General features: G+C 40.8%; 1 protein-coding gene across 2 annotated transcripts in view; it reads right to left on the bottom strand.

Moving 5' to 3' along the window:
- The window catches only part of lonp1 (lon peptidase 1, mitochondrial), a 39,992-nt gene extending 18,201 nt beyond the window's left edge, over positions 1–21,791 (bottom strand). The window contains exons 1-10 of one of the 2 annotated variants that reach the window (XM_041204977.1): positions 21,267–21,791; positions 16,505–16,593; positions 15,195–15,314; positions 14,065–14,302; positions 13,367–13,428; positions 11,612–11,741; positions 8,296–8,379; positions 7,571–7,791; positions 1,592–1,730; positions 380–558 (exon numbers count right to left, since the gene is read on the bottom strand). In XM_041204977.1, coding sequence (XP_041060911.1) covers positions 380–558; positions 1,592–1,730; positions 7,571–7,791; positions 8,296–8,379; positions 11,612–11,741; positions 13,367–13,428; positions 14,065–14,302; positions 15,195–15,314; positions 16,505–16,593; positions 21,267–21,761 — 1,757 coding nt within the window. In that variant the 5' untranslated portion in view covers positions 21,762–21,791. The remainder of the gene's footprint in view (positions 1–379; positions 559–1,591; positions 1,731–7,570; positions 7,792–8,295; positions 8,380–11,611; positions 11,742–13,366; positions 13,429–14,064; positions 14,303–15,194; positions 15,315–16,504; positions 16,594–21,266) is intronic. The other variant, XM_041204978.1, reaches the window with a different exon arrangement.
- Positions 21,792–25,604: the final 3,813 nt, after the last annotated feature.

The following is a 25,604-nucleotide window of genomic DNA, read 5'->3' as shown; positions in this document are numbered from 1 at the left end:
AGATATAATGCGCACATGCGAAACAGCAACCAGTTGCACTACTGCAATCAGTGCACAGCCATTAGGTGGGATGGGAGGAACAAGAAATGAACCAGGATTCCATTTTCTGATCGCTGGCAAACGTAAGTGAGAATGATTAAATGAGGCTGGTAGAAAACTGACAGAAGAGATGATCACAAAATCCGTATATTTTTGGCTAAGTGATTACAGGACTAATTTATGCTTAAAAAAAACATCAAATAGAATTGCATTTATTTCAATAATAGTTCAATACCTGTACAGAATGTGTCATTCGCAAGCTATAACTACAGTTACCATCAGCTGCAAATACTCAGTACAGTAATGACATGGTTTAAATGCAATCAGATGATTACAATACCTGTGACCCTTGATTTCTGCTACATCAGTCATTCCTCCAACACTGAACCTGAAATACTCTCGGTTTAATGCTCTTGCTATAGATCGAGCAATGCTGGTCTTGCCAACTCCAGGTGGACCGTAGAAGCATAGAATCTTCCCTTGGGTTGTACCACGCAGTTGGCTAACGGCAATAAATTCCTGGAAACACAGAAGAGATGTACATTACAAATCCAGGCTTACAGATTTACCCCACCTAACAGGAGCTCCATGTCATTATTACAATGAAAGCTTTTTAAAAAGGTAATTAAAAGGTGCCTTTATATCACCAAGACATCAAATACAAAATTCAGAAAGAACTTCGTTACCCAAAGAGTGGAGAGATTCTGACCAATCATAGGGACAGGGATACAATTAAGGGGAAGCTAGATAAGCAGGAGGGAGGAGAGAATAGTGAGTTATACAGATAAGAATTAGGCCAGGAAGGATGGAAGTAGGCTCCTATGGAGCATAAAAACAGGCATGAACTGAGCCAAATGACCTGTTCCTGTGTTGTATATCCTAAGGAAGTTTTGCATCAATGTGAACTGCAGTGCAAATCTGACATCAAGGTCCAGACCTGTCTCAGGACAGAAGCAGTGAGATCCTCTGGAGAAGACACTCACACACCATTTCAGATTTGGCACTACACAGTTCCAATGACTTCACAATTCCAGCATGGTGTCCTCTGAATTTAAGGAGCAAAGCAGAGGCATCTTTTAAACCCATTTGGAGTTAAATTAAGTGCTTAAATAATTATCTAAATGCATGTTAACGTAGGTAGAATAGCTCTGAGCACACAGGCAGACTTTCTCCTCAGTGGAACAGCAGTTTAAAGCAAGCAGCGAGAACAGGGTGGTGCCTGACTGGAACCCATACTGCAGCAGAAGATGTAATCTGCTGTCTCAGGGGTTATGTGCAACATGAAGGGTAGGACATGTTCAGAAAACCTTGAGCTTAAGCCCAATCTCAGCCAAGTCAGTCTCAACCAGGGTCTGTAATAAACCTCAGTAACTCCCAAAGAGAAAAAAAGTCCTGGGGCAACTTATCCAATTCTCCCTCTCCAGGGAAGTATGTTGTATCTAGTCCATACTGTTCCTAGGTGAAATCAGCATGCAGTACAAATTGTATGCTCTCAGGGCAGGGATCATTAACCATTGAATATGTATAGTAATGACGATTGGTCAGCTCATACCAGGATGCGTTTTTTGACCTCCTCCATGCCATAATGATCCTCCTCCAGCACCTCGTTGGCTCGTTTCAGATCCATGTTTTCTTCACTGCATTTTCCCCAAGGCATTGTCGTCAGCCAGTCCAAGTAATTCCGAGTCACACTAAAGCAGGTGAAGTGAAAACAAAAGTCACCAAGAGCAAAAGGAAACTAGAATCAAGCAATTCAATGGGTAGAATCTTCCAGGCCTGCCAGCAGCGGAAAGCTTAGTGGGTGTGGGTGGGGGAGACTTAATTTGGCATGAGGCCAAAAATCAGTTTCCCAACATGGGATGAACTCTAGCAATTATGATTTCAGGACTTTAAGCAGGGGGGCAGCGTTTAAAGAGCAATGTCAGAAACCCTTTTCCATGCAGTAACATGTCATGCATGCTCATTAAAAGGCCACTTTGCTGGAATCAAGTTCCCCCTCCAACCTAAGTTCCCCACCAGCAAGAAATCAGAATGTTCACATTCACAACTGCACATAAGTGACGTGCATCTGGCGAGGTGGACTTCTTTCATTATTAATGGTGAGTTGCCACTACATTGTGCTCTTTGGGGAACACCTGTAAATGCCAGCCTACGCTTGAGACTGGATAGTGGCAGTTGCATGGAAGATGACCAAGGGAGGGAGGAAGGGTTAGCGGGGAAGGGTGGAAGCAGTGGCTAGGCAAAGGTGGAAGGGATAGCGGAGGCTATCAGGTTGCCCTTTAAATATGGCACCAAAATCTTTGACCCCATGAGGTAACAGCGACTTCCTGCCTGCTCCTGCCATGAGAATGAGTGAGCTCCTCGTGGATACATATGTAATAAGCTGAACAGCGCAAGATCGTGTGGGGTCAGTCAGCCTGCCCCTCAGTGGAAATGACTCCCTCTTCTGCGACTGAACTGGAAGATTCTGTCCATTTAGTTACTTCACATACAGAATTGGTTATAAATCAAAATCAAAAGTTTAACAATCTAAGAATTAATTTGAAAGCACTGAGCGGATCTCATGTTAAGTTGGATGTTGCACTGTTTTATAATTATTGAAGCCTTTTACAGTGTATTGCACCATCTATTAATCTGCCAAGAGGGGGCTTGGATTACCCTGTTCCTTTAAGGCCTGAACGTCTAACTGCTGTAAATGAGAAGTGCAGAATCCATTACGCTTAAATTATAAACAGACTTGCAAGTACTTGCAAATTCCAGGTCAACTTTCCCACCAATGTTCCTCAGCAGAAAAACTGCAAATGCTGGCAACCTGCAATATACAACTGAAAATGCTGAAAATACAGGGGGCATTTTAAGAGTCTACCACATTGCAGTGCGTCTGGAGTCACATGTAGGCCAGGCCAGGTAAGGACAGCAGATTTCCTTCCCTAAAGGACATTAGTGAACCAGATGGGTTTTTACAACAATCAGCAATGGTTTCATGATCATCATCAGACTTTTAATTCAGATTTTTTTTTTATTGAATTCAAATTCCACCATCTGCCGTGGTGGGATTCAAACCCTAGTCCCCAAAGCATTACCCTAGGTCTCTGGATTACCAGTCCAGTGACAATACCACTATATCACCACCTCCCCCTACTCTGGACCAGAGATGAGGGGCAGGATATAAGGAGTGAGTGAGAGAGAACTAAAAGAAAAATCAAGGAGTGATGTTAGAAGACAGCAAGTAGGTGACTGGTTGGCGAGTATAGCAACATTATTTTTGTCTCTCTAAGCCAGGGCAGTTGTTTAAATTAAGAAATGGGGAATTACATCTATTACTTTGTTAGATAAACAAATGGAATACAAAGTATTTAGGAAAGATAGATAAGGAAAAAGGGGAAGTGGAGTAGTTATATTTATTAGGGGAGACAATGGCAGCAGAAGAAGTGACATTGCTACCAGCAAGACAGAAATAGAATTCTTATGGAGAGAGATAAAGTTAAAGGCTGAGCCACACAAGTCAGTGCGGGCGCGGGGGAGCACTCAAAGAAAGCTCCCTGAAGGCAGAGAGCTGCCTCAGGGAGCTGAAGGATTTCAATGCCAAGAATAAAGATTGTAAAAACCAGGAAAAAATGCCCACATATCAGAATCTGTCACCGGAACATATACCAGATGAAAATTCTGTGCAAACGTTTTTATTTTTTTTAAAATTAATATTGGAAAGCTCATCCTGCCCTTGGGTGAGGTTTCTTCAAAAAGGCAAAGGCCACCTGGCCACCAACCGGATTGTTGGACAGGCAACAAAAAAATCACGTTTGATTAATACGTTAATGGCCTTAATAGGCCTCTTAATTGTTGGTGGGCACGCTGCCGTTTCTTGTGCCCATCCGACAACCAAAACATCATGTGAGTGCACCATGACATTGGGGCGCCCACCTGATGTCATCACGTGCAATTTCACGCTTGAGCGTGTCAGGGAGGGATGCGCCCACATGCCATGCAAAAAATTCTGCCCAAGGGGTTTTATCCTCTAAGTTTGATAAGTTTATGTAACATTTCACCTATTTTTATTTTAATGCAGTTAGAGTAAGAGACATAAAGCATGTCCAGAAAACTAGAGACCTCTCAGCTCAACATCAGTGGTAGGAAAAATAATGGAATCCCTACTAAATAATGAGAAAAGATCATCTAGAAAGCAACATTCTATTGAATAGTCAGCATGGATTTCAAAAGGGAAAGTACTGCTTGACCAACCTTGTTGAGTTTGTTTCAACGGTGAGTAGACAAGAGAATGCAGAAGTAATTTATCTAGATTTTCAAAAGGCCTTTGATAGGGTACTACACAATAGACTAATGCATAAGGTCAGAAAATCCAGAGTCAGTGGACAAGTAGCAGAATGGATAGTTAGCTGGCTTCAAAACGGAATGCAGAGAATAGGGGTAAAGGGTTGTTGTTCAGAAGGTGGGCAGTGGTATTCCACAAAGGTCAGAGCTCAGGCCACTGTTGTTCACAATTTATATTGACGATTTAGACTCTGGAATCAAAAACACAATTTCAAAATTTACAGACACCACCAAATTTGGGGTGGGGGAGGAGGGGGTTAATCAATACTAAGGATTATAGGTTACAACAACAAATTGCAAGAAGCTATCAACGAATTTGCAGAATGGGCATGTAATTGGCGAATGAATTTCAACATAGATAAACGTACGGCAGTGCATTTTTGCAAAAAAATTAGGAGGTTGTATATTTCTTAGAAAATACGAATCTAAATGGGGTAGAGGAATTGAGGGATTTAGGGTACAAATATACAAATCACAAAGTAGTGACACAAGTTAACAAGGCCATAAAAAAAGTAACCAAGCACTAAAATTTATTTCTAGAGGGACAGTGTTGAAAGGAATTAGAGGTTATACTAAAGTTGCACCAAACTTGTTAGGCCACATTTATTCTTATTTTTTATATATAAAAAAAGATACGCACTGGAGAAGATGTAAAAAAAGATTTACAAAGGTAATACCAGAAATGCAGGAATATCTGGAAAAGATAAACAGGCTGGGTCTCTTTTTTCTCTTTTTAAAAAAAGACTAGGGATAAGCTAAGAAAGGTCTTTAAAATTGTGAAAGGGTTTTGATAGGGTAGATACAGAAGGAATGTTTCCACTTGTGGGGAAGGGCAAACTAGATGCTATCAATATAAGTCAATCACCAAGAAATCAAATGGGGTAATTCAGAAGAAATTTCTTTACCCAGAGAGTGGTGAGAATGTAGAACTCACGACTACAGGGAGTGGTTGAAGCCAACAGAATAGATGCTTTTGAGGGGAATCTCGATAATCATATGAGGGAGAAGGGAATAGAGGGTTATACTGATAAGAATTAAATGAAGACAGATGAAAGGAGACACAAGTGGAGTTCCAAAGCCTGCATATTCAGCTTGGGCTGGATGGCCTGTTTCTGAATGTGCTGTATATCCTAAGTAACATTTCAGGTGCGTAGCCCATCATACATACTCATCTAAAAAGTTTAGTAGACTCATAAGTTTTGAAAAGAACTTATTGCTCCTCTGCAGGTTTTAAGTTATCATCAGATTCTTTGGGTTCGGTGCCATCAAGTCTCTTATAAGTGGGTTCCATATACCCTACAATCAGCTTACCCTGTACTGTCCAATATCTGGCCACACTGCAAGCATGACCAAAGGATGAAATGGATAAAATTATGACATCAAATGCACTTCTCCACCACCATCTTCTGACAGATTGACTGTTTGCCAATTTAGTGACATGAGGCCAGACACCAACTGGTAAACTGTGTCTTTTAACATACCATAATTGAACAAACATAAGATTTACAGTAAACCTAGCCTTACTGAAACTTAATTCATTTTTTTATTTGTTTATGGGATGTGGGCGTCACGGCAAGGCCAGCATTTATTACCCATCCCTAACTGCTCCAAGAAGGTGGTATTGAACCGCCTTAAACAACTGCAATCCTGTGGTGTAGTTTTATCCACAGTGCTGTTAGGGAGTGTTCCAGCGTTTTGACCTAACAACAATGAAGAAACTACAATATACATCCATGTAAGGATTGTGTGCGACTTGGAAGAGAACTTGCAGCTGATGTTCTCCACATGTCTGCAGCCCTTGTCTTTCTGGAGACAGAGGTAGAGCAGGTTTGGAAGGACCTGTCGAAGGAACCTTGGCAAAATGCTGCAGTACATTTTATAGATGGCACACACTGCTGCTACTGGTGATGGACAGAATGCTTAAGATGGTGGATATGGTGTTAATCAAGCAAGCATGGATGGTATTCAGATCCTTGAATGTTGTTGGATCAGCAATCATCCAAGCAAATGGAGAGTATTCCATTATGCCCCTGACTTGGGCCTTATAGATCGCTGACAGGCTTTGGAGAGTTACAGGCTTCAGATTTCACAGTCTCTGACTTGCTCTTGGGCACAGAATTTATGTAGCTGGTCCAGTCAAGTATCTTATCAAAGGTAACCTCCACAATGTTAGTGGTGGAGCATTCTGTTGTGGCAATACAGTTGAACGTCAAGGGGAGTTGGTCATTATCTGGTACATCTGTGGCACAAATGTTACTTATGGCTTATCAGCCGAGGCTCGAATGTCATCCAGGTATGGATTGCTTCAGTATCTGAGGAATTGTGAATGATACTGAACACTGCAATCATCAGTGAACATCTCAATTTCTGACCTTATAATGGAGGGAAGGTCAATGATGAAACAGCTGAAGATGGTTGGGCCTAGACACTTCCTTGAGGAACTCCTGAAGTGATGTCCTGGGGATGAGATGATTGGCCCAACTGGCCTCTGCAATTGTTAGATGAATAGCTCATCCTGACTTTGAGTCTGGATAATTTATTGGAAGGTATAAATGCCCTCTAGTGACCCTAGTAGAAGTTGTATGCAAGAAGTCTCATTTTACAAATTGGTTCATCTGATTTTAATATATGTCTCCTCAGCCCTCAGCTTTCAGTGTAACTTTAAGGGCTATATTTATAGTAAAAACTGTACTATTAAGTTAAATTAAACCAAGATACTTCCATGGGAAAAATAGACCTAATTCCCAAATCATGACACACTTTCATGAATCATACTAAATTAATGTAACTGTATCATCTTAATTCCTGCAATGTTACTTTAAAACATTAATGATCTTTTCACTGCACTCATCATGTACATTATTTTAAAAGTGCTTTTCATACCATCTTGCCCGCCAACTTCAAAGTTTTCCCTCATGCAGGGGGGCTTTTGGGAACACTCCCAATGTTTCAAACCATTGTGACTTTTCCTATTGATTTAAGTGGTCACCTGCCCTTTTTCCTTTCTAACCCAGCAGCACTTCCATCCCTCAACACCCATAACCCACTTCCCTCACGAGCAGACATTTTTAAACTTCAAGCTACAAAATTTTCATGTCTACAAGTAACATAGAGCTCAAGAAACTCTGTTTCCCTCCTAAAAACACCATAAGGTATTTGATCCTGGAAAAGCAGTTATGTAAAATTACACAAGTATTCTCACTTGAACTCAGAGGAATGATTATCAAGTAAGTTGAGTTTGTTCAGCTCTTCATCAATAACTTCCATGACATGCTTTGGAACAACCAGTTCCTTCAGCCTCTCCCGAAACTTCTCCTCAATGGCATCTTTATCTTCCTTTTCCAGCCCTAGCTCTTTCTTAATAATCTTCAGCTGCTCCTGCAGCAAGTATTTACGATGGGTCTGCTTGATTTTCTCTTCTACCTAAAAATTATGAACACACGCACTGAGCTTCACACAAGGTTCAGCTTTGTAATTCACCAATACAATAACAGTAAATATTAAGGGGGTTTTTAGTCAGGGATTTGCATTTGTGTTTTTAAATTAAAATTCAATTTAAAGTATTACAAAGTTTTGTTGAAGAATCGCATCAGAAGTCCTGGCAGACATGTGTAAATACTCTGCCGTGTTGCACCAGGAAGGTCACATGCATCATCTCCAGTCTGGGATGAATTAGTTAATTTAAGCCATAGTAGGTGCTACTTTTGGCTTTAAGTTCTCTAGTTAGGAACAACAGAAAAAACATGCGCTTATGAGTACAAGTGAAACCAGGATACCCTCAGTGATCCGATAATTCTCTACATTCACAAAAAAGTAAGAGCCGCCTACGCAAAGATCAGCCCTAACAGTAAGCTGGTAAAGGCAGCATCTTCATATTAGAAAACTGGGGAACAAAGCAATAAAAGCACAAATAAGATGTCCAGTTACCTCTCGCCCAAGACGTTGCTGCAGTTTGCTCAATTCAAATTCTTTTTTCAACAGAGAGAGTGCCTTGTAGAGTCGATTTGGAATCTAAACAACAAAAAAAAGAGATAACGCACCAGACTAGGTTATCCATTTGCAAGGTTTAATGGGAATAAAACATGAAACTCTGCAACATGCCTCCAATAAAATTGTCAGGTCTATATTTGCAAATTATTTAATTATTCCACAATTTGCCTTTAGACATTGCTTTACTAGTAGAGTGGGCAAGCAAAGGAAAAGAGACAAAAGGGAATTTTTTTAAATGGGAAATGAATCATGGTAAGAGTGTCAAGACAATGACTGAAAACTCGGTTCAGAAAATGTATTTTGATGAAGACCAGAAATGGAGGGGAGCAGAGATTTAGGAGGAAAATCCAAAAAGTAGAGTCAAGGCAGCTAAGACAAAGACTCAGCCATCCATTAATGTTAGGGTGAAGATGGAAGGGGAAGAAGCGGATGACTGAAGGTTGCAGAGTGGACACAAGGAGGATTGAAAAGATAGGCGATGCAAGAACGTGGAGGGCTTTGAAGATGGGGACATGGGATGGAGTGGGGAACTGAGGAGAAGGAAGGAAGAGAGTCAATGAAAGGTGAGTGATAGGTAACCAGGACAGTTGAGCTGAGTTTTGAATAAATTGAAAGTTTATAAAAAGTAGAGGATAAGAAGCCTGCAAGGAAGGCTGTCAAATTTTAGAATTGTCCCAAGATGAGGGATCATCATTATGTGGATAGAGTAGAGAAGCTTGGGTTGTTCTCCTTTGAGCAGTGAAGGAGATTTGATAAGGCGTTTAAAATCATGAAGGGTTCAGATAAGAGTAAATAAAAGAGACGCTGTTGTTAAAGACCCAGAGGTGCCATGAGGAAAAATATTTTTTTATGCGTCAAGTAGATGGGATTTGGAAGCACTGATTGATAAAGATTCAATAGTAGCATTCAAAAGGGAAGTGAACAAACACTTGAGGAATAAAAAATTGCAGAAAATGGGGAAAGGACAGAGGAATTGAACTAACTTGACTGCTCTTCAAAAGAGTCAACACAAAATTGATGTGTTTAATGGTCTCCTTCTCTATAGTACTTTTCTATATTTCCAGGAATTTTGGTTCCTTTCTTCATAGGGCTGAGTTATTTTGCACTGCTGCATTTTAAAACACATGGGTATATGGGAAAAGCCACAGGCTGCAACATTTGAATACATGCATTGAAGCAAGATGAGCTGGTTTGTGAAATTCACAACTGATACAATGAGGGTTAAATGTCTCCTTCTAGGACCATTAGCCAGGAAAGCCCACATTCATTTTCAGATGAAGACACTTTTAAGCTTACACCACAAAGAGGGCAGGAGGAAATTAGGCCAGTTTTAGAGTGGAAGAAGAAAGGGAAAACAGGTTAGTTTTATTGACAAGCCCATAGGGCAATTATTATCAGGGAAGTAGTCAGCATTGCAGCCCACAAAAGAGGCAAAGGGACACACAAGCAGTCAGGGAGGTTATTAAAATAAGAGACTAAACTACAATCTTTGGTCTGAACCAGAAACTAAGACGCAGTAGGTCAGGTTTTACAGTTGGAAGTTGTGTAGAAAGATGATTCAAAATAAAAGTGAAACAAACCATGGAAAGGACAGGACAATTATTATTTTTTCCCCACCTTGAAGAAAAAAACACAATTAAGTGGTGTAAGTGGAATTTATTTTGATTGTTTGGGAGATGGAAAGGATGTGGCATTTGAAGCTCATTTTTGGGTAGAAGGACAAGATTTATGGAAAGGTTCTGCTTGAGCAAGTAGCTAGGAAAGTAAGAATCAGCAGAAAGGTATTGGAATTTATCGGGGCATCCAGAAACAAAAATAAAAAGTTTTGTCGACGTTCAGTTGGAAAAGTGCTAGGCTCATTTACAATTTGATGTTGGACAGAATCTGATAGCACAGCCCTTCTGTTACTATATAGAGTTACACAGAATCTCCAGCAAAGAAATGGCCATTGCTGGTGTTTACTCCTCATTTCCTCTCTCTCTAATTACCTTCCAACCTGTCGCCTAATCCTTCTATTCCTGTTTCCAGCGTGTATGCATCAAACGTTTCCAAAAGTTATCACAAGAAGCGTGATTTCCTCTTCTATACCAACATTTGATATAAAACCCAATCTGTCCAAAAACTTGAATACAGCCCTGTTTCCATACTTGGGGAAGCTCTTATATCATTTGCCTTGCACTTATGGGAAATGATGCAAGAAAAGGCTCATTTGTACAACCCACCCAGCACCAAAAGCATTTTATCATTTTGCATTTCTCTGAACTTTCCTCTCCATGCTCATAAGCTTAACGTATACTGTTCTATTTCATCCTCCCTCTATCCTTATTATGATAAAGTCAAGACTCATTGCACGCTCTCCAGGTTGAACTCATTCTTTAGAAGAACTGTGAAGCTCCGCACCTCCTACAGGATTTTTAAACCTAAGCATGATGTCACCCAACCACTACCTAAATTACTTCAACTTTTCATTCTTTTAACTCTTAGTGCCCTGTACTATAGGCCATGCTCCTTCAGCTTAGTTGCTCAACTTAAATTTAAAGAAAAAATGGCCCACTTTCTTACATTTCATGATCACTTTGATCTCATTTATACTGTCTGCTTTAAAGTCCTTACCTGGACTCATACAATGCCACTCTAATGTTTGGAATGGAAATGTTTTGTTGACTTCCCTTCTTACTAACAATTTCCTCATTTTAGCTTGTGTCCTGTGGGGTTGGAACCTGACTAGTTGATCAATTTTGCTGACTCACTTCTTCACCTTGAAAACTTCACGAAGGCTACCTTCAAAGCTCCTCTTTACCACAGAAAATGACTATGAAACTGTTCATCTGAGATAAAAACACAATTGATTATTCAACAACTTTTAAGGAGGGAGTTTTGCCATCTTTATCCAGACAGGCCAATGTGGTTGAGTCTTAGTTGCCATTTGAAAAACCATACCAAGCTGTTCCATTGCATCAAACCATTACAGTGGTTTAAGACAGAGGCCCACCAGGTCAGCTAGGAAATGAAACCCCTGATACCTGAAATCACCTTTGCTGCTCTGTACACCTCTTTTAACAGAGATAAAAACAAAAAACTGCAGATGCTGGAAATCCAAAACAAGCCTCTTTTAACAGCATTGATATCAGAGCAGACCTGCAGACTGCTCCTGTTGAAATTTGATCAATACCTTACATACAACAAAATAATGAGGAAAATGGGAAACCTGGAGTTGATTTTTCTATCTGAACAACCTGAGCTGACATCTTACGTTGGTCTCCTCCAGCACCTCCTGTAGCTCATGTGATTCTGCACCTGTGAGTGCCGCTCCCATGTCACTCAAGTAAATTGGGTTGTCCACCACCCTCTGCCCGGCCTGCATCATCTGAAGCACTGATTCTCTTGGGGGGGGGGGGGGCGGGAGAAAAGTGTAGAAATCAACATCTATTTTCAGTCAAAAAGTGGCTTCAAATTAAATAGCATTAATGTTCTAACAAACTTAAGCATGTATTTTTATTCTAGTAGCCAGATCCTATTTCATCCTCAAACTGATCAAAATTCTGGAGAATGCGCACCAACTTTTACAATGAAACAACTAACCATGACTATTCATAATATAGATATGATGACTCACTAGAGAATAGCTTCCATTAATGGCAGCACAAGAACCAATGGTTCTATTGCCCTCATCTGCCTCATCAAAACCAGGATTTTGCAGTCAGTGACAAAGCAACAGCACTCACTGCTGACCTCAAAGAAAGCTAGCTACAAAGATTTAGCGATCTCTGCGGCATAGATTTCCCTTTCCAGGCGTTGGTTTGAATCTGGTGCCAAATCGAGGAAATCTCCAGGCACACAGTGCCGTCATCAAACAGAGTAAGCAGCCAGTCACCTTGAAGTATTGCCAAACAGGGAAAACCAGGAAGTAAAATGCATCAATTATCCTTCACTTTTAATTAAATTTCACAAAAGATTGGGTCAAACACATGGGATTTTGGTAGAAGCTGAAATACTAAACAAACTTAAAAAAATGTAGCCTTTTTAAAATCATAATGAAGAAATTTGACATGATACAAATATAAATTTAGTTTATCAGGCCAAAAAGGTTTTTCCAGCAGTAATTATGAACTTAGTATGCAATTAAAAAAAGAGTTATACCTCTTTCAACATGTAGCTTTTTCAAGCGTTTTTACAGAGAAACTAATAGAGCAGAGTCAAAGTTCTTGTCAGTTCAGTGATTTCTAATGGATTGTAGTCTGGGGGTACTTCAACAGTGCACAAGTGCAGAATCATTGACAGCAACTTCTGGATTTCCATGTTTAGCTGCGTAGATGCAGAGTCCAGATTTGCTGTCTGTTTCAAAGTAATAATGACAGCAAATGCTGGTAGTCTTGTTGTCATTACCACTGCAAAATCTGGCCTGGGTTGAAATAATTACAGGGCTTTGCTGTCAAAATTGATTTAAAAAGAATACCCAATTCTTGCATAGGTTATTCATTTGTCCTTGCAAGCCACCAGGGTTGGAGCACTACCTTATAGAAACTAAATACAAATCAGTTCACCCCTTTCAAAACACACCCATCTTTTAAGCTGCCAAAGGCAGCAGCCAATTACTTACAAGGGGTAATTTATGTACTCACCAAGTGGTGGGGAATTCACTTGCATTGTCATTGTTCCTATGAAATTTCCTCCTTGATTCTTTTATGCTCCACATACATTGTTCTACACCTTTTTTCTTTGTTGAAATCAACTACTTTAACTCATTCTCTTCCAGGATCTTAAAATTGCTGAAGTCTTCATCTCCTTCAGTCTTCCTTTCCTCCTACAAGCTACCAGATTTTAAACAAACTTGGCATCACCTAATCACTGCTTCTCAACTTAACTCCATTTTTTGAAATGATAGTCGAATCCTGGAACGCTTACTTCAACTAGGTTCTCAATTGCAAAAAAATTTCTCAAAGAGGCACAGACAGGAGGTTTAAAATGATGGTGTTATCTGATTATGCACAAACGTCCAAACACTTACCTATAAAGTGGATTCAGAGCAATGATGTCACGTATTGTTTTCACAATTTCTGCTGTAAGTGCCTGTTAAGAAAAGTCAGATACTTTTCAATGTTTATGCATTAAGATTTGTTGTTTCATATTTTAAAACAATTAAACAACTAAAATATAAGTTGTACATTCAAACCAGCTGTTGCACTTTACAATTTAAATGATTCTATGTGGATTGTGTGGTGAGAGCATAGTACGGAACCACAGAGCAAGAACATCTGTGCTGAAGACCTCAGCCACAGAAGCAATTATAGGCCTCAGTGCCTCTGGGCTAGTAAGGGAACGACGAGTCAAATCAGAGTTCTTGTGATCAGTGCTTTTGGAGAAATAGTGTTTGTGGATGTCAGGTGAGCATAGGATAAAGCTCGACTCTGATACCTTCAATAGCCAAACACATGTACAATTTCACTGGCATCTCCACAACTTGTCCAAAATTCTGGAGGTTGCTCATTACCATGAATTCACATACAGCAAGACATCATTACTTCAGAAGCAGTAGGAAAAGGAGTTAATTTCCTTGCACCAGGATCTTTATTTGCTAAATAAGTCATTGACATGTAAAAAGCACTAAAATAGGAACCCTATATTAAGAGAACATAACTGAAGATAACATACTAAAATGATTTTGGGAAGGCTTGGGTCACCCAAAATTTCCCTTTTGCAACTTACTTTGACCTCTTCTGTGACCTGAAAATCCTCATGGATGACATTTTCCACTTCTACCATCAGCAGCTCACCCATTGGAGGTACAAGCGACTCTATGCTCGTATCCACCTCAGAGAGTTGGCCACCTGCTTCATCAGTCCTGTGGTGTTTTTGTTTCCTCTGAACTTTGTGCTGATTCTGCTCAAATTCTGCAGGAACTGTTTCATCAGCATTCACTTCCAGCTGTCTGTTTAATTGGATTCTAGGGAACAAAATCAAGAAACTCTTGGGTCCAATACATAGGCCAAGAAAAAGCATCAAAGAAACTAATAAATTAAAACCCATCAATTTAAAAACAACAGCCTTGACTCAGATGTAATACACTTTCCTTTGCATCAGAAGGTTGTGGGTTCAAGCCCCATTTCAATACTTTAGTACTTTTTAGGCTTCAAAATACTTTGGCACATACTGTGGTTGCGGCTACATAGTGCAAGTTCTTCTTTAACACTGCAACAGAGTTGGGAAAATGTCCCAACATAAATGGAGCTTGGAAATGAAACAGAGGAGAAGGGAAACATGTTGGGGTGGCACAAAGAGCAGAAGACTAAGAATTAAAGACTACTGGGCACAATTGTAAAGTTAAGGGTTTCAAAATAAATTAGGAACTTTAAACAACGCTTTTTTTCTAAGAACTGTGGAACAAACCCAAAAGGGATGATGGAACAGAAGAGATCATTTGGAAAATGGACATCATGCTAAGGAAACTGATCGGTAAGGAAAGGTAGTTTAGTTCAGCCATTTGTTTTTTACCCAAAACTTTACTCTATTATGTTCCTGAATTTGAATAGATCCTAATGCAATTTATACTAATACTTCTTGTACTTATTCTGCAGTCAGCTAGAACTACTGAATAAACCTGATTGCAGACTGGATTTAACCAAGAATTCAAATATTATTAAGATCAAATCTGTATAAATTTTTATTTAACTACTCAATTGGGGGAAATTATAAATTAAAATACAATCCACACTACTTGACTTGTACAAAAGAAAAGATTATGATACCTCAGTTAGTGAAAGAGATTTGTAAAAATGCAAATTTTCAATTCTTTATATGGTTAGAGATCAAAGAACTCAATCTGATGTCCAACTTACCTTCTGTGCCCCATTACAATCATTCGCAATCTGTCCCCCAAATCTTGCATCTCATGGATCTGGACAAATGTTCCTATCTGATAAATCTCACCCAAGTTTTCAACTGCATCAGATTCATTGCTGTGAGTTTACAGAAACAAAACAAAATTTAATAATGTTACATACTTCTCTGTTTTGTACTATCCTTTCAGACCAAAAGAAAGCCACAGCAGAAATGTCAAGACAGTTTGAAAATAAACCAATGGCTGTACCCTATTTAAAAAGTTACTTTCCCTTCTTCATTTAAATACTAATTGCAAGTCAGTTTAATCCAAGGGTCAGAGTTGGAATTAAGTGGAATGAAGTAACAGTATTTTTCCTTGACTTTTGACTTCTACAATTTTCTTCATTCCTCTCCTGAAGTTGTTGAAACACACACACAGACACACTTAAGGGTCAGGGGCAGAGAAGTGGGTGGGGTGGGTGGTAACAGGTGGCAACCCAACTAAGTTCAATTCTATCCACATGGGATTCCATCAAGAATCACAAGATGAGGATCAGGAATGTAACCCTAAAATTGACTTCCCCCTATCTCATCCAAGGTGCTGAAGCCACTTAGAGCAACTCAGTACCAATTGAGGTCAGCCAATTCAACACAGACCAAGGAGAAAACATGGGTTCATTATGGTCAGCCAGGTTTCTCTACTCACTGGATAAGCTACTGAGCCATCAGGGGAGCCGACACAATAGCTGAAAAACAGAGCTAATTACTACATCTCTCTTATCTCTGCTAATATTAATGCTGTGTTCAAGTAAGCTAAGTTTAAATAGAAAATAATAGAACAGGAAGAGTGGAGGTCTATTCATTTTAGTTGAAGGCTAATAGAAATGTTTGTGCAAGATGGTTTATCTGGCCATAGACAGAATATCTATGAATGCAAAAGGCTGACCAACTTGTAAAGAAGTTATTACACTGATCTTCTAAGTGCAGATATTTATTGTCCTGTATTGCTGGCAATGATCCATTTTCTATTTCTTTATGGCCCCCTACAGGAGTCTTACAATCATACAGCACAGAAAGAGGTAATTTGGTCCATCACATTTGTGCCAAATCCTTGAAACAGCAATCCAACTATTCCACTCCCCTGTTCTTTTCCTAATAGTCCTGCAAGTTTCAGAGTCAGGATACTAGAACTGCTCTTTAAATACAACTTACTTATGTCTTGCAATGCTGTTTTCTTATTACACATTCGAGAAATCTTGGAAGTGTCATGTAGCATCTAAACACAATGATGTTAGTGTAAACCATCAAGAGCCCAAACATCACTTACTTGTCATCTTTTTTAAGAAATACACCTGCATAAGGCTGAGCTAAACGTACTTTTCTTCGAAGGAGTTCCATTAACCTTTTGTTCTTGACCTATAAAATGGGAGTGAATATTCACATTACTGCAGTCAAGTTTTTCTTTAAACTTCAAGTATCTGCAGTTTAACCCCAAAGGAGAACAGCAACATTTCACTCATTTAGTTCTAAAAACTGTTGACCACTTGTCCTCAGAAGATATATGTACACGTGTACAGGCTGGTAACCACACATGGGGTGTTTATCATATCACATGCTGCAATATGGCTTCACGACTGGTAGATGTTTTCAAATAGCTCAACTTAACAGCCACTCTTCACATGTGAGTCAAATGTTTTATCTGATATTCGCCCACAGGAGGCATTATAATCCTGTCCTCACCATACATGGATAGTGATCAAGATCACTCCCTAACACTGGAATGATGAAGATAGTTAATTCAACAGAGACCAAAGATCGAACCTGGTACATTCCAAGTTTGTATAATTCACTAGTGCATTTACCTGCAATACCATCTTGAATGCAATGTGAGATATTCTAAAATATGGGATCTTTGATAAGACAGCTTCATTGTTAAACTTAAATCTGTCATGAGAGTATAATCATTTTCATAATATTTTTCTAGTTTATTGTAAAGTTACAGGGGAGGTTGTGTTTTTCTGTCTGCATATGAGATTTAATTACATTTTGCAGCCAAGCAGACTGCAAGTTGAAGTTATCAAAAGAGGTAAGGTGTAGAAGTATCTTTAATATGCTAATGAGTAAACATGGTTGCAGTCTTAGCAAGTAAGGTGTAAAAGGAACTTGCATTTTTAGAAAGATGAAGGGCAATTTGAATTTCAAAGTGGTTAATGAGAATAGTAGCAACATGAAAAGATTTATATTGCAAGAAAGGTAAAGTTCCAAAGACATAACAAAACAGTGGAATATACATATTAAAAAGGGAGAAACATGTATAAAGGAGAATGAGGTTATGTGTCAGGGCAAGACATTGTAAAATCTAACAGAAGAGTGTGAAGCCTCTCGTGTTTGTGCATAAACCTGTCTACAGAAACTAAAACTGGAGAAAGCCACTTTGAATTCCATGGTCTGGGGTATTGTGTTAATTTGCAGGATCTGTTTAAAATCTAAAATATCTATTTTTGGACCATTGCCTTAAAGGGGGTATAACTGGGAGCCAGGTTAATTAGGGATTTTAGGGCAAAAATTTTCAGCTCGTGGGCAGGTACACCCTGACCCGCTTGAGCATAAAATGGTGCGCGTTGATGTCGGGCAAGCGTTCCGATATCAACGCGCAGATGGTGATGTTTCGTTCAGTGGTCGTGCGCCAGAATCGGCAGCGCACCCACCAACAATTTAAAAGGCCTGTTAAAGCCATTAAAAAGATATCTAAAAGAAATTTTTCGCTGCCCTTCCAACCTTACAATTGATGGGCAGGCAACTTTTTAGGAAATCTCATCCACGGGCGGGATGAGGTTCCTAAAGCAAATAAAAACAAAGCAAAAATTTTAAAATTCATGTCCTGCTCATGTGACAGAGGGGACATTTTATAACATTTTTCTAATATTTATATTTTTAAAAACTCTACATCTCCGAGTCAGCTCTATGCCTCAGGGAGATTCTCAAGCGTGCAATCACGCACATGCGCAAAGTTTGTGCTCGCACAGTCAATGCTGAATGCTGCTGCTTGCGGTTCATGTTGGACGGGCCTTAAATGGTCTGCCAGCTTGAAATCATATTCCAGCCTCAATTGCAGACAGTAGTTGGTCTCCCGACAGGGGCAAAATTCTGCCCTAGGAGTTCTTATAGTAATTTGTAGACCTATGTATGTGCTTGAAATCTTTTAATAAATATTTTAATTTTAGTTTTTTAAAAAATCTCTAAAGTCTTGGTGGACTTATTACTAATGAATTCAGTGCACACATCTCGAAATAAATACAAATTGCAAAACCGCTGTGACAGTGTGATCAAGTTTCCCTGGTGGATTTGATTTGCCTGGCACACATCATCTGCCATCTCATAACAAATCAATTTTGTCAAATTATTTACGTGTCATTGCTTTTCTCCAATTTTCTTGGCTTGCTTACAAATGGAAAGCACAGTAACTTTTTATGCTCATCAGTTGGTATGCTAAGTTTAAAGAGAGAATAATAAGAGGAGGAAGAGTGGAGGGCTGTTTATTTAGTTGAAGACATAGAAGTGTTTGCACAAGATCAATTGCACAACCAGATAAGTTATCTATTCACAAGGCTGACCATAACTCACTTGTCATCTCAAGGCTATAGCGAAAGGGTCATGATCAGCTCATCAGCAACAGGAACTTTCCACTGTTCATGCAACTAGAGTGGTTGTGCTTTTCTAGCTTCTCTGCTGACAAACAGCACCAGCAAACAGATTACAAAAAATATTGGATCTGTCCAAAACTGGAGAGTAAGTCAGTGGCTTTTAGGGAGGTTGGCTATTCCTACTCAAGAGTATCCACATTTTACCTCTGCTTTGGAGTTGTGGATTACTGCAACCGATTATTTTTAATGGATTAGTGCAATATTCTACCAAAAATTCTTTGCATCTCTAATCAGTGGCATTTGAATTAGACCATAAGACATAGGAGCAGAAGTAGGCCATTCAATGAAATCACGTCAAATCTGATAATCCTCAACTCCACTTTCTTGCCTTTTCCCCATAACCCTTGATTCCCTTACTGATTAAAAATTTGTCTGGCTCGGCCTTGAATATACTTAACGGCCCAGCCTCTACTGCCCTCTATGGTAAAGAATTCCACAGATTCACTACCCTCTGAGAGAAGAAATTCCTCCTCATCTGTCTTAAATGGGCGACCCCTTACTCTGATGTCCTCTGGTTCTAGACTCCCACAAGGGGAAACAACCTCTCAGCTTCAACCCTGTCAAGCTCGTTAAGAATCTTATATGTTTCTATAAGGTCACTTCTCATTCTTCTAATCTTCAATGAGTACAGGCCCAATCTCCTCAACCTCTCCTCATAAGGAAATCCCTCTGTACCCGGGATCAGCCTAGTGAACTTTCTCTGAATTGCCTCCAATGCCAGTATATCTTTCCTTAGATAAGAGGACCAAAACTTTTCACAGAATTCTAGGTGGGGTCAACTAGTGCCTTGTATAGTTTTAGCACAACTTCCCTATTTTTATACCCCATTCCCTTTGAAATGAAGGCCAACAATCCATTTGCCTTCCCTATTACCTCCTAACTTGTATGCTAGATTTTTGGGATTTATGCAAAAGGACTCCCAAATCCCTCCGTGCTGTAGCTTTCTGCAGTCTTTCTCCGTTTAAATAACATTCAGCTCCTCTATTCTTCCTGCCAAAATACATAAGCTCATACTTTCTCACATTGTATTCCATCTGCCAACTTTTTACCCACTCACTTAACGTGTCTATATCCCTCTGTAGACTCTGTGGTCAACCTCACCACTTGCCTTCCCACCTATTTTTGTGTCATCCACAAACTTGCCGATAGTACATTCATTTCTCTCATCCAAGTCATTAATATATATATATTGTAAATAATTGTGGCCCCAGCACTGATCCCTGTGGCCCTCCACTAGTTACAGGTTGCCATCCTGAAAATGCCCTCCTCATCCCAACTATCTGTCTTCTATTAGTTAGCCAATCCTCTATCCGTGCTAATATACTACCCCCAACACCATGGGCGCTTATCTTATTAAGTAGCCTTACGGGAGGTACCTGATTAAATGCCTTTTGGAAATCCAAATATATTACATCTACTGGTTCCCCTTTATCTATCCTGCTTGTTCCCTCCTCAAAGGATTCTAATAAATTTGTCAGGCATGACTTCCCCTTCATGAAGCCATGCTGACTCTGTTTGATTATTTTATGCATTTCTACATGCTCTATTACATTACATTAAAACTCACAATGTCAATTATGCATCTGATGCAACTCCATGTAAGGTATACTTTGTATTGCGTCTCACACAACAACTTTCTTGTTTAGTGAAAGGCAGTGGATACAATCCCTCCCTGCTGATGGCAGGCCTAGTTTACAACAGAATGTGATTAAAAGTGTCTTCTAAACGTATGATACTGAAACTCGTACTAAGAATAAAATCAAAATGAAGCGGTCTTTAAGTATCAAATTTGCAAATAAAAACTACCTTGGGAAGTATCAAATGCTTCAAAATAGTCCAGTATGTAATCCTGTGGTAATCTGAAGTGTTATACACCTTTAAGAGAATGTGTGCAGATTGACCACATGACTGTAAGACCCAATAGCTGTGTAGCAGCTACCACGCTAAATTAGTCTAGAGTTGTATCTGGTTGGGAAGCACACATCATGTTGATGCTCTGTTGTTTGTTTAACTATATATCATATGCTTCATTTCATATTGGTCTCGTCTGCAGTATATTGTAATCGACTCATCTGCCGACAGATAAGCGTGCAACCATTTCGCAAGCAAAGCGACCTCAGAATAGAACATAAAACCTTACAGGGCTTCTCGTTTAAATCCATTCAAGGGAATATTTTGTATCTTATGTTTATTAGTGTCAGCTGTTGTATAGTGTCCACACAAATAATTATGCCAGAAATTAGAAGATCACATGTATGGAAGCAGCTCTCTAAAATTTAAAGTCAAAAGAATTCCACAAGAGACACAGGCTCTAACTTGCTAAATTGACATTTCCCATCTATTCGCCGGCGTTACAGTCTAAATAGCACGCCGCAGGATTCCTACCTCAATTATTTTAATAAATCTGGGGAATACGGGGTTCCTGGTGACTGCGATCAAGGGGACATTGGGGAAAACATCCGGCACGATCATGGGAGAGAGCGCAGTCATGGCAGGGGCCATACCTGCAGTCCCTTCCCCGCCTCCACCATCCCCGGCCCCGTCTTCCACACCATCATCACCAGAGTGAACCGAGCCACCACTGCTCTTCTCACTGAAGTCCTGGAATCTGCGCGTCTGCTGGAATATGGGGTTAGGTTGGGGTCGCAAGCTGGGTTGCTTGCCATTGGCGCAGGCCGCTCTTGTCACCCTCGTTACCGTCCAGCGCCGACCGCAGCCCTGCAACCCCTCAGGCGCCACCGAATGGAACCGCTTCAATGAGCAAGCAATGCCGTTACCACCGACTGAAGCAGAGCTGTTGACCGTGGTGAGAGGTCGAAACCCCAGCCTGCCTCCGTTAAACGAACGACATATGGAGCCAAGCCGCACGCAGGCTGACATCTTGATTACAAATATTAAATTCCCACAATGCGTTCCGGTGGCCTCTCAGAGGTACTTCCGGAGAGAATCCGTGCCGCGCTTTGACTGGCTAGAATGTTAGCCTGGTTACAGCGACACAGGAGGCCATTCGGTCTATCGTATCCTGTAGGCTCTTTACAAGGGCAACTCAGCTAGTCCTATTCCCCCGCCTTCCCTCCGGTAATCATGCAATTTTTTTTCTGTTTAGACTATCTAATTCTCTTTTCAAATCGACGCTTCAACTTGCCCCTACCACACTTTCAGGCAGCTGTACCCATTGCTAGGAGACAAGGTTATGGGTGATTTCTTCTTGCAGGCTGGGGTACCATTCGGCCCTTCTAATTGGAACGGTTGGACACTGGTTGTCCCAGTGTTTGCCTCAAATGACTTAACACAAAAGTGACAATTTTTAAAGGGGCACACACAATAGACACGCATCATAAATAAAATCAATTTTATACAATTAAATAAGAATATTGATTTCAGTGTCCACATTGCACTCCAGTCTCTGTGGTGCTCACCTGTCACAGAAAACCCCAGAGGTACCAATGGATATTGCATCCACCTGAGTTATACACTTCTATCCTTTTAATTGGAAACAGAGGCACGGGCGGAATCGTCCCAGATTTCCACTAAGTGCAAAAGTGGGCGGGTTAAACAACATTTTAGCCTCCGGCCATGATGGCGAATTTTCATGCCGTATCGTCCCAAACCCCCTGCGTTACTTATGCATTCCCAGAAAACATGCTATTTCCATGGCAGGAGGGCTCTCATTTGCCCGCCACGCATCACCTGGCCACTTCATCACACCAGGCACCACATTTAAAGTACAGCCACACTCAGCCCAGGACTGCAGCAAAGAAGAAACAGCCCCGAAAGGCAAGAAGACTTCAGCTCTCAAGTGCCGTGAAGGCCCGCTGTGCTGCCTTCTACCCCCGCTGTGGCCACAGGAGGGCTAGCTACATTACCAATCCAGCTTGGTAGGCGATGGCAGTAGTAATCAGTGCCAACGTTACATAGAAAAGGTTGGCCATCCAATGCAGATAGAGGATGAATGATCTCATCCATGCAGCCAGAGTATGGCAACCATCTCATCACTCTAAACTCACACGCTCAAGCTCATCACACATTCACTAGCATCTCACTCACTGCCTGTTCAAGGGACATCACCACCCATTCTCTCACACAGCCTCACGTATCCATCTAGCCTCATCTTCTCTGGAGACTGCTTCCCCAGCTCTTATCATCTTGAGGCCACTTGCACAGATCAACATGTGCCCCCACACACCCTGGGATACCCTCCTTCCCCAGTACATCTCTCGTTCTGCAGCCTCTTCCCCTGCCTGAAACCACTTCTACCCCTTCCCCAAGCAAGATTTTGCCCTGCAGCTGTTGAAAAGCCATCCTCATATGGCTGATCTGGTAGATATAGACCTACCCATGAGCCTCCCTAGACGTGATGTGATGCTGTCTGCCAAGCCTGGTGCTGATGACTCCCAGTGCTGACGGAAACAAGATAGCAAACCTTGAAGTCCTGAGCGAAGTGCAGCCCGTCAAGTGCACACTTAATATATACTGGTGTGAAACACGTCGGTGTGGGCGGACAATCCAGCGCGGGGGGGGGGGGGGGGGGGGGGGGGCGGGGTGGCAGGGGATGAGTCCAGTGGGCTGGCCTTATAATAATATGCTGATGTATTACAATGAGGTCCCTGACTTCCAATGGCCACCGAACATGCCCGATGCAGGCAGGCATGGAAAATCCTGGCCACAAGGTCATCCCAGCATCATCAAACAAAACCAAAGTCCCCTGTTTTTTGAGTGGCACAAGTAATAAAGTCCAAATCATACAAATAAAAGAAAACTTAATGATGCTACCCATGTTCAGTATACTCTCCTATCCCTCTGGTGCTTACTGGTCATGAAGACCTCAAGCATTCACTCAGGTACAATTCTAATGTCATGAGATGCCCTGTGATACTTTTTCCAAGCAGTCATTCTTTGCAATTGAGCCTGCACAGTGAGTGTTTATGGGTTATTGAACTAGCAGAGCATCATAACTAGTCCTCATGTTGCCCTCACATGATGTCCACACATTGCAGCCGGAGTTTCTAGATAATCACCAGGAATAACAACAACAATTTGCATTTATATAGCACCTTTATTGTGGCTAAACATCCCAAGGAACTTCACGTGAAGCATGATCAGACAAAAATCAACACTGAATCAAAGAAGGAAATACTAGGAGGAGTGACTGAAAGTGGTCAGATGTGTTTTTTAAGAAGCATCTTAAAGAGGGCTGAGGCAGGTGGAGAGACAGATTTTTGAAGGGATATCCAAAGCTTCAGATTTATATAGCTGAAGGCACAAACAGAGTTTTCAGAGATTTGTAGGGCTGGTAAAGATAAGGAGATAAGAAAGGATAAACCCATGAAAGAGCAAAGATACAAATTTTAAATTCAAGGCACGGTGGAAACAAGGGTCAAATTTAGCAACAACCTCATGATTTGCAAGTGGACTTGACAAGATAGATTATGGTAACAGAGTTGTGGATGATATGAGGTTTATGGCTAGTGGACGATATGTAGTTGGCTGGGAGAACATTGTAATAGTCAAGTCTGAAGGTAACAGAAGCATGCATGAAGATTTTGGGCACAGATGTGCTGATGCAGGGTCTTTATGATGGGCAGTATATGGGACTAATAACTCAACTAAGGGTGAAATAAATTGCTCCCATTGGGAGCAGTCAACTTGAAACCACGTTCTGGGAGGGTGTTGGAATCAATGGCAAGCCAATGGAGTTTGTGACAAAAGCTATATTGATTGCTTTGGTCTTCCCAAAGTTTAACTGGAGGAAATTGTGGTACATCTGAGACAGAATGTAGGACAAACAGTCTGACAGTACAGAAGCACTGACAGGTCAAGACAGGTAGTTGAGAAGTGGAGCTGGATGTTATCAGTGTACATATCTAACCAGTCCCCATGTCGATAAGGGCAGCATATGGATGAGGAAATAATGGGAGCTAAGGAAAACTATTGCTAGAGATACACTGGTTATGATTAGATAGGGGAGTAGAACTAAGTGAGGGTGGTCCTCTGAGCTAGACACCAGAGAAGAGGCAGTGGAGCTGGACGGCGAGATTGACTATGTCAAAGGCTGCAGAGTGTAAGAAGGATGTGTATTGACAATGCATCAAGAAACAGTCACACATGTTATTTGTGACTTTAATTGGAGGGGGAGGGTGTGGTGTGGGGGTTGCAGTGCTGTGACAGGGGCCAAAATCTGATTAGAAACATTCAAATATGAAGTTGCAGGAAAGATGAAATGGACTTGGGAGACAACAGCATGCTTGCAAGGAGGTGGGTGTTTTAAAGAAAGGGTGTGAAGTAATTGATTTCAGAAGGAAGCAAAACAGTACCTGAGGAAAGGCCACCGTTCACAATGTTAGCTAGCATGGGGGTCAGGAATGAAGTTGGGTGATCAGCAGTTTAGTGCAAATGGAGCCAAGAGAGTAGAAGCTTCATCTTATTGATGAGATCAACATGGCATTTGAGGAGATAGGGCAGAAGCTAGAAAGAGCTGTGGGTTCATAGCAGGTGAGAAACCTGAGATAGATTTAGCTTGGTGGACAAGAGGAAGAGGTAAGGGGAAGGGAGGAATACAACAGAAGCTACTGAATATATGTTCATAAGCTTTGTAACAAAGCTTCCATGAGCTTCTTGCATTTGTTGAGATGAAGGTAGAGGGAAAAGGGAGGAGGATCTAAGGCAGGGTAGTAAAGTAAAGAAGCTGGGGCTTACCTCAGGATTCTAGGATGATCTTGGAGT

This window comes from Carcharodon carcharias, chromosome 14, assembly GCF_017639515.1.
Source record: "Carcharodon carcharias isolate sCarCar2 chromosome 14, sCarCar2.pri, whole genome shotgun sequence".
Lineage (NCBI taxonomy): Eukaryota > Metazoa > Chordata > Chondrichthyes > Lamniformes > Lamnidae > Carcharodon > Carcharodon carcharias.
The sequence above is the reverse complement of the archived record's forward strand: the minus strand, read 5'-3'. Positions and strand labels throughout refer to the sequence as shown.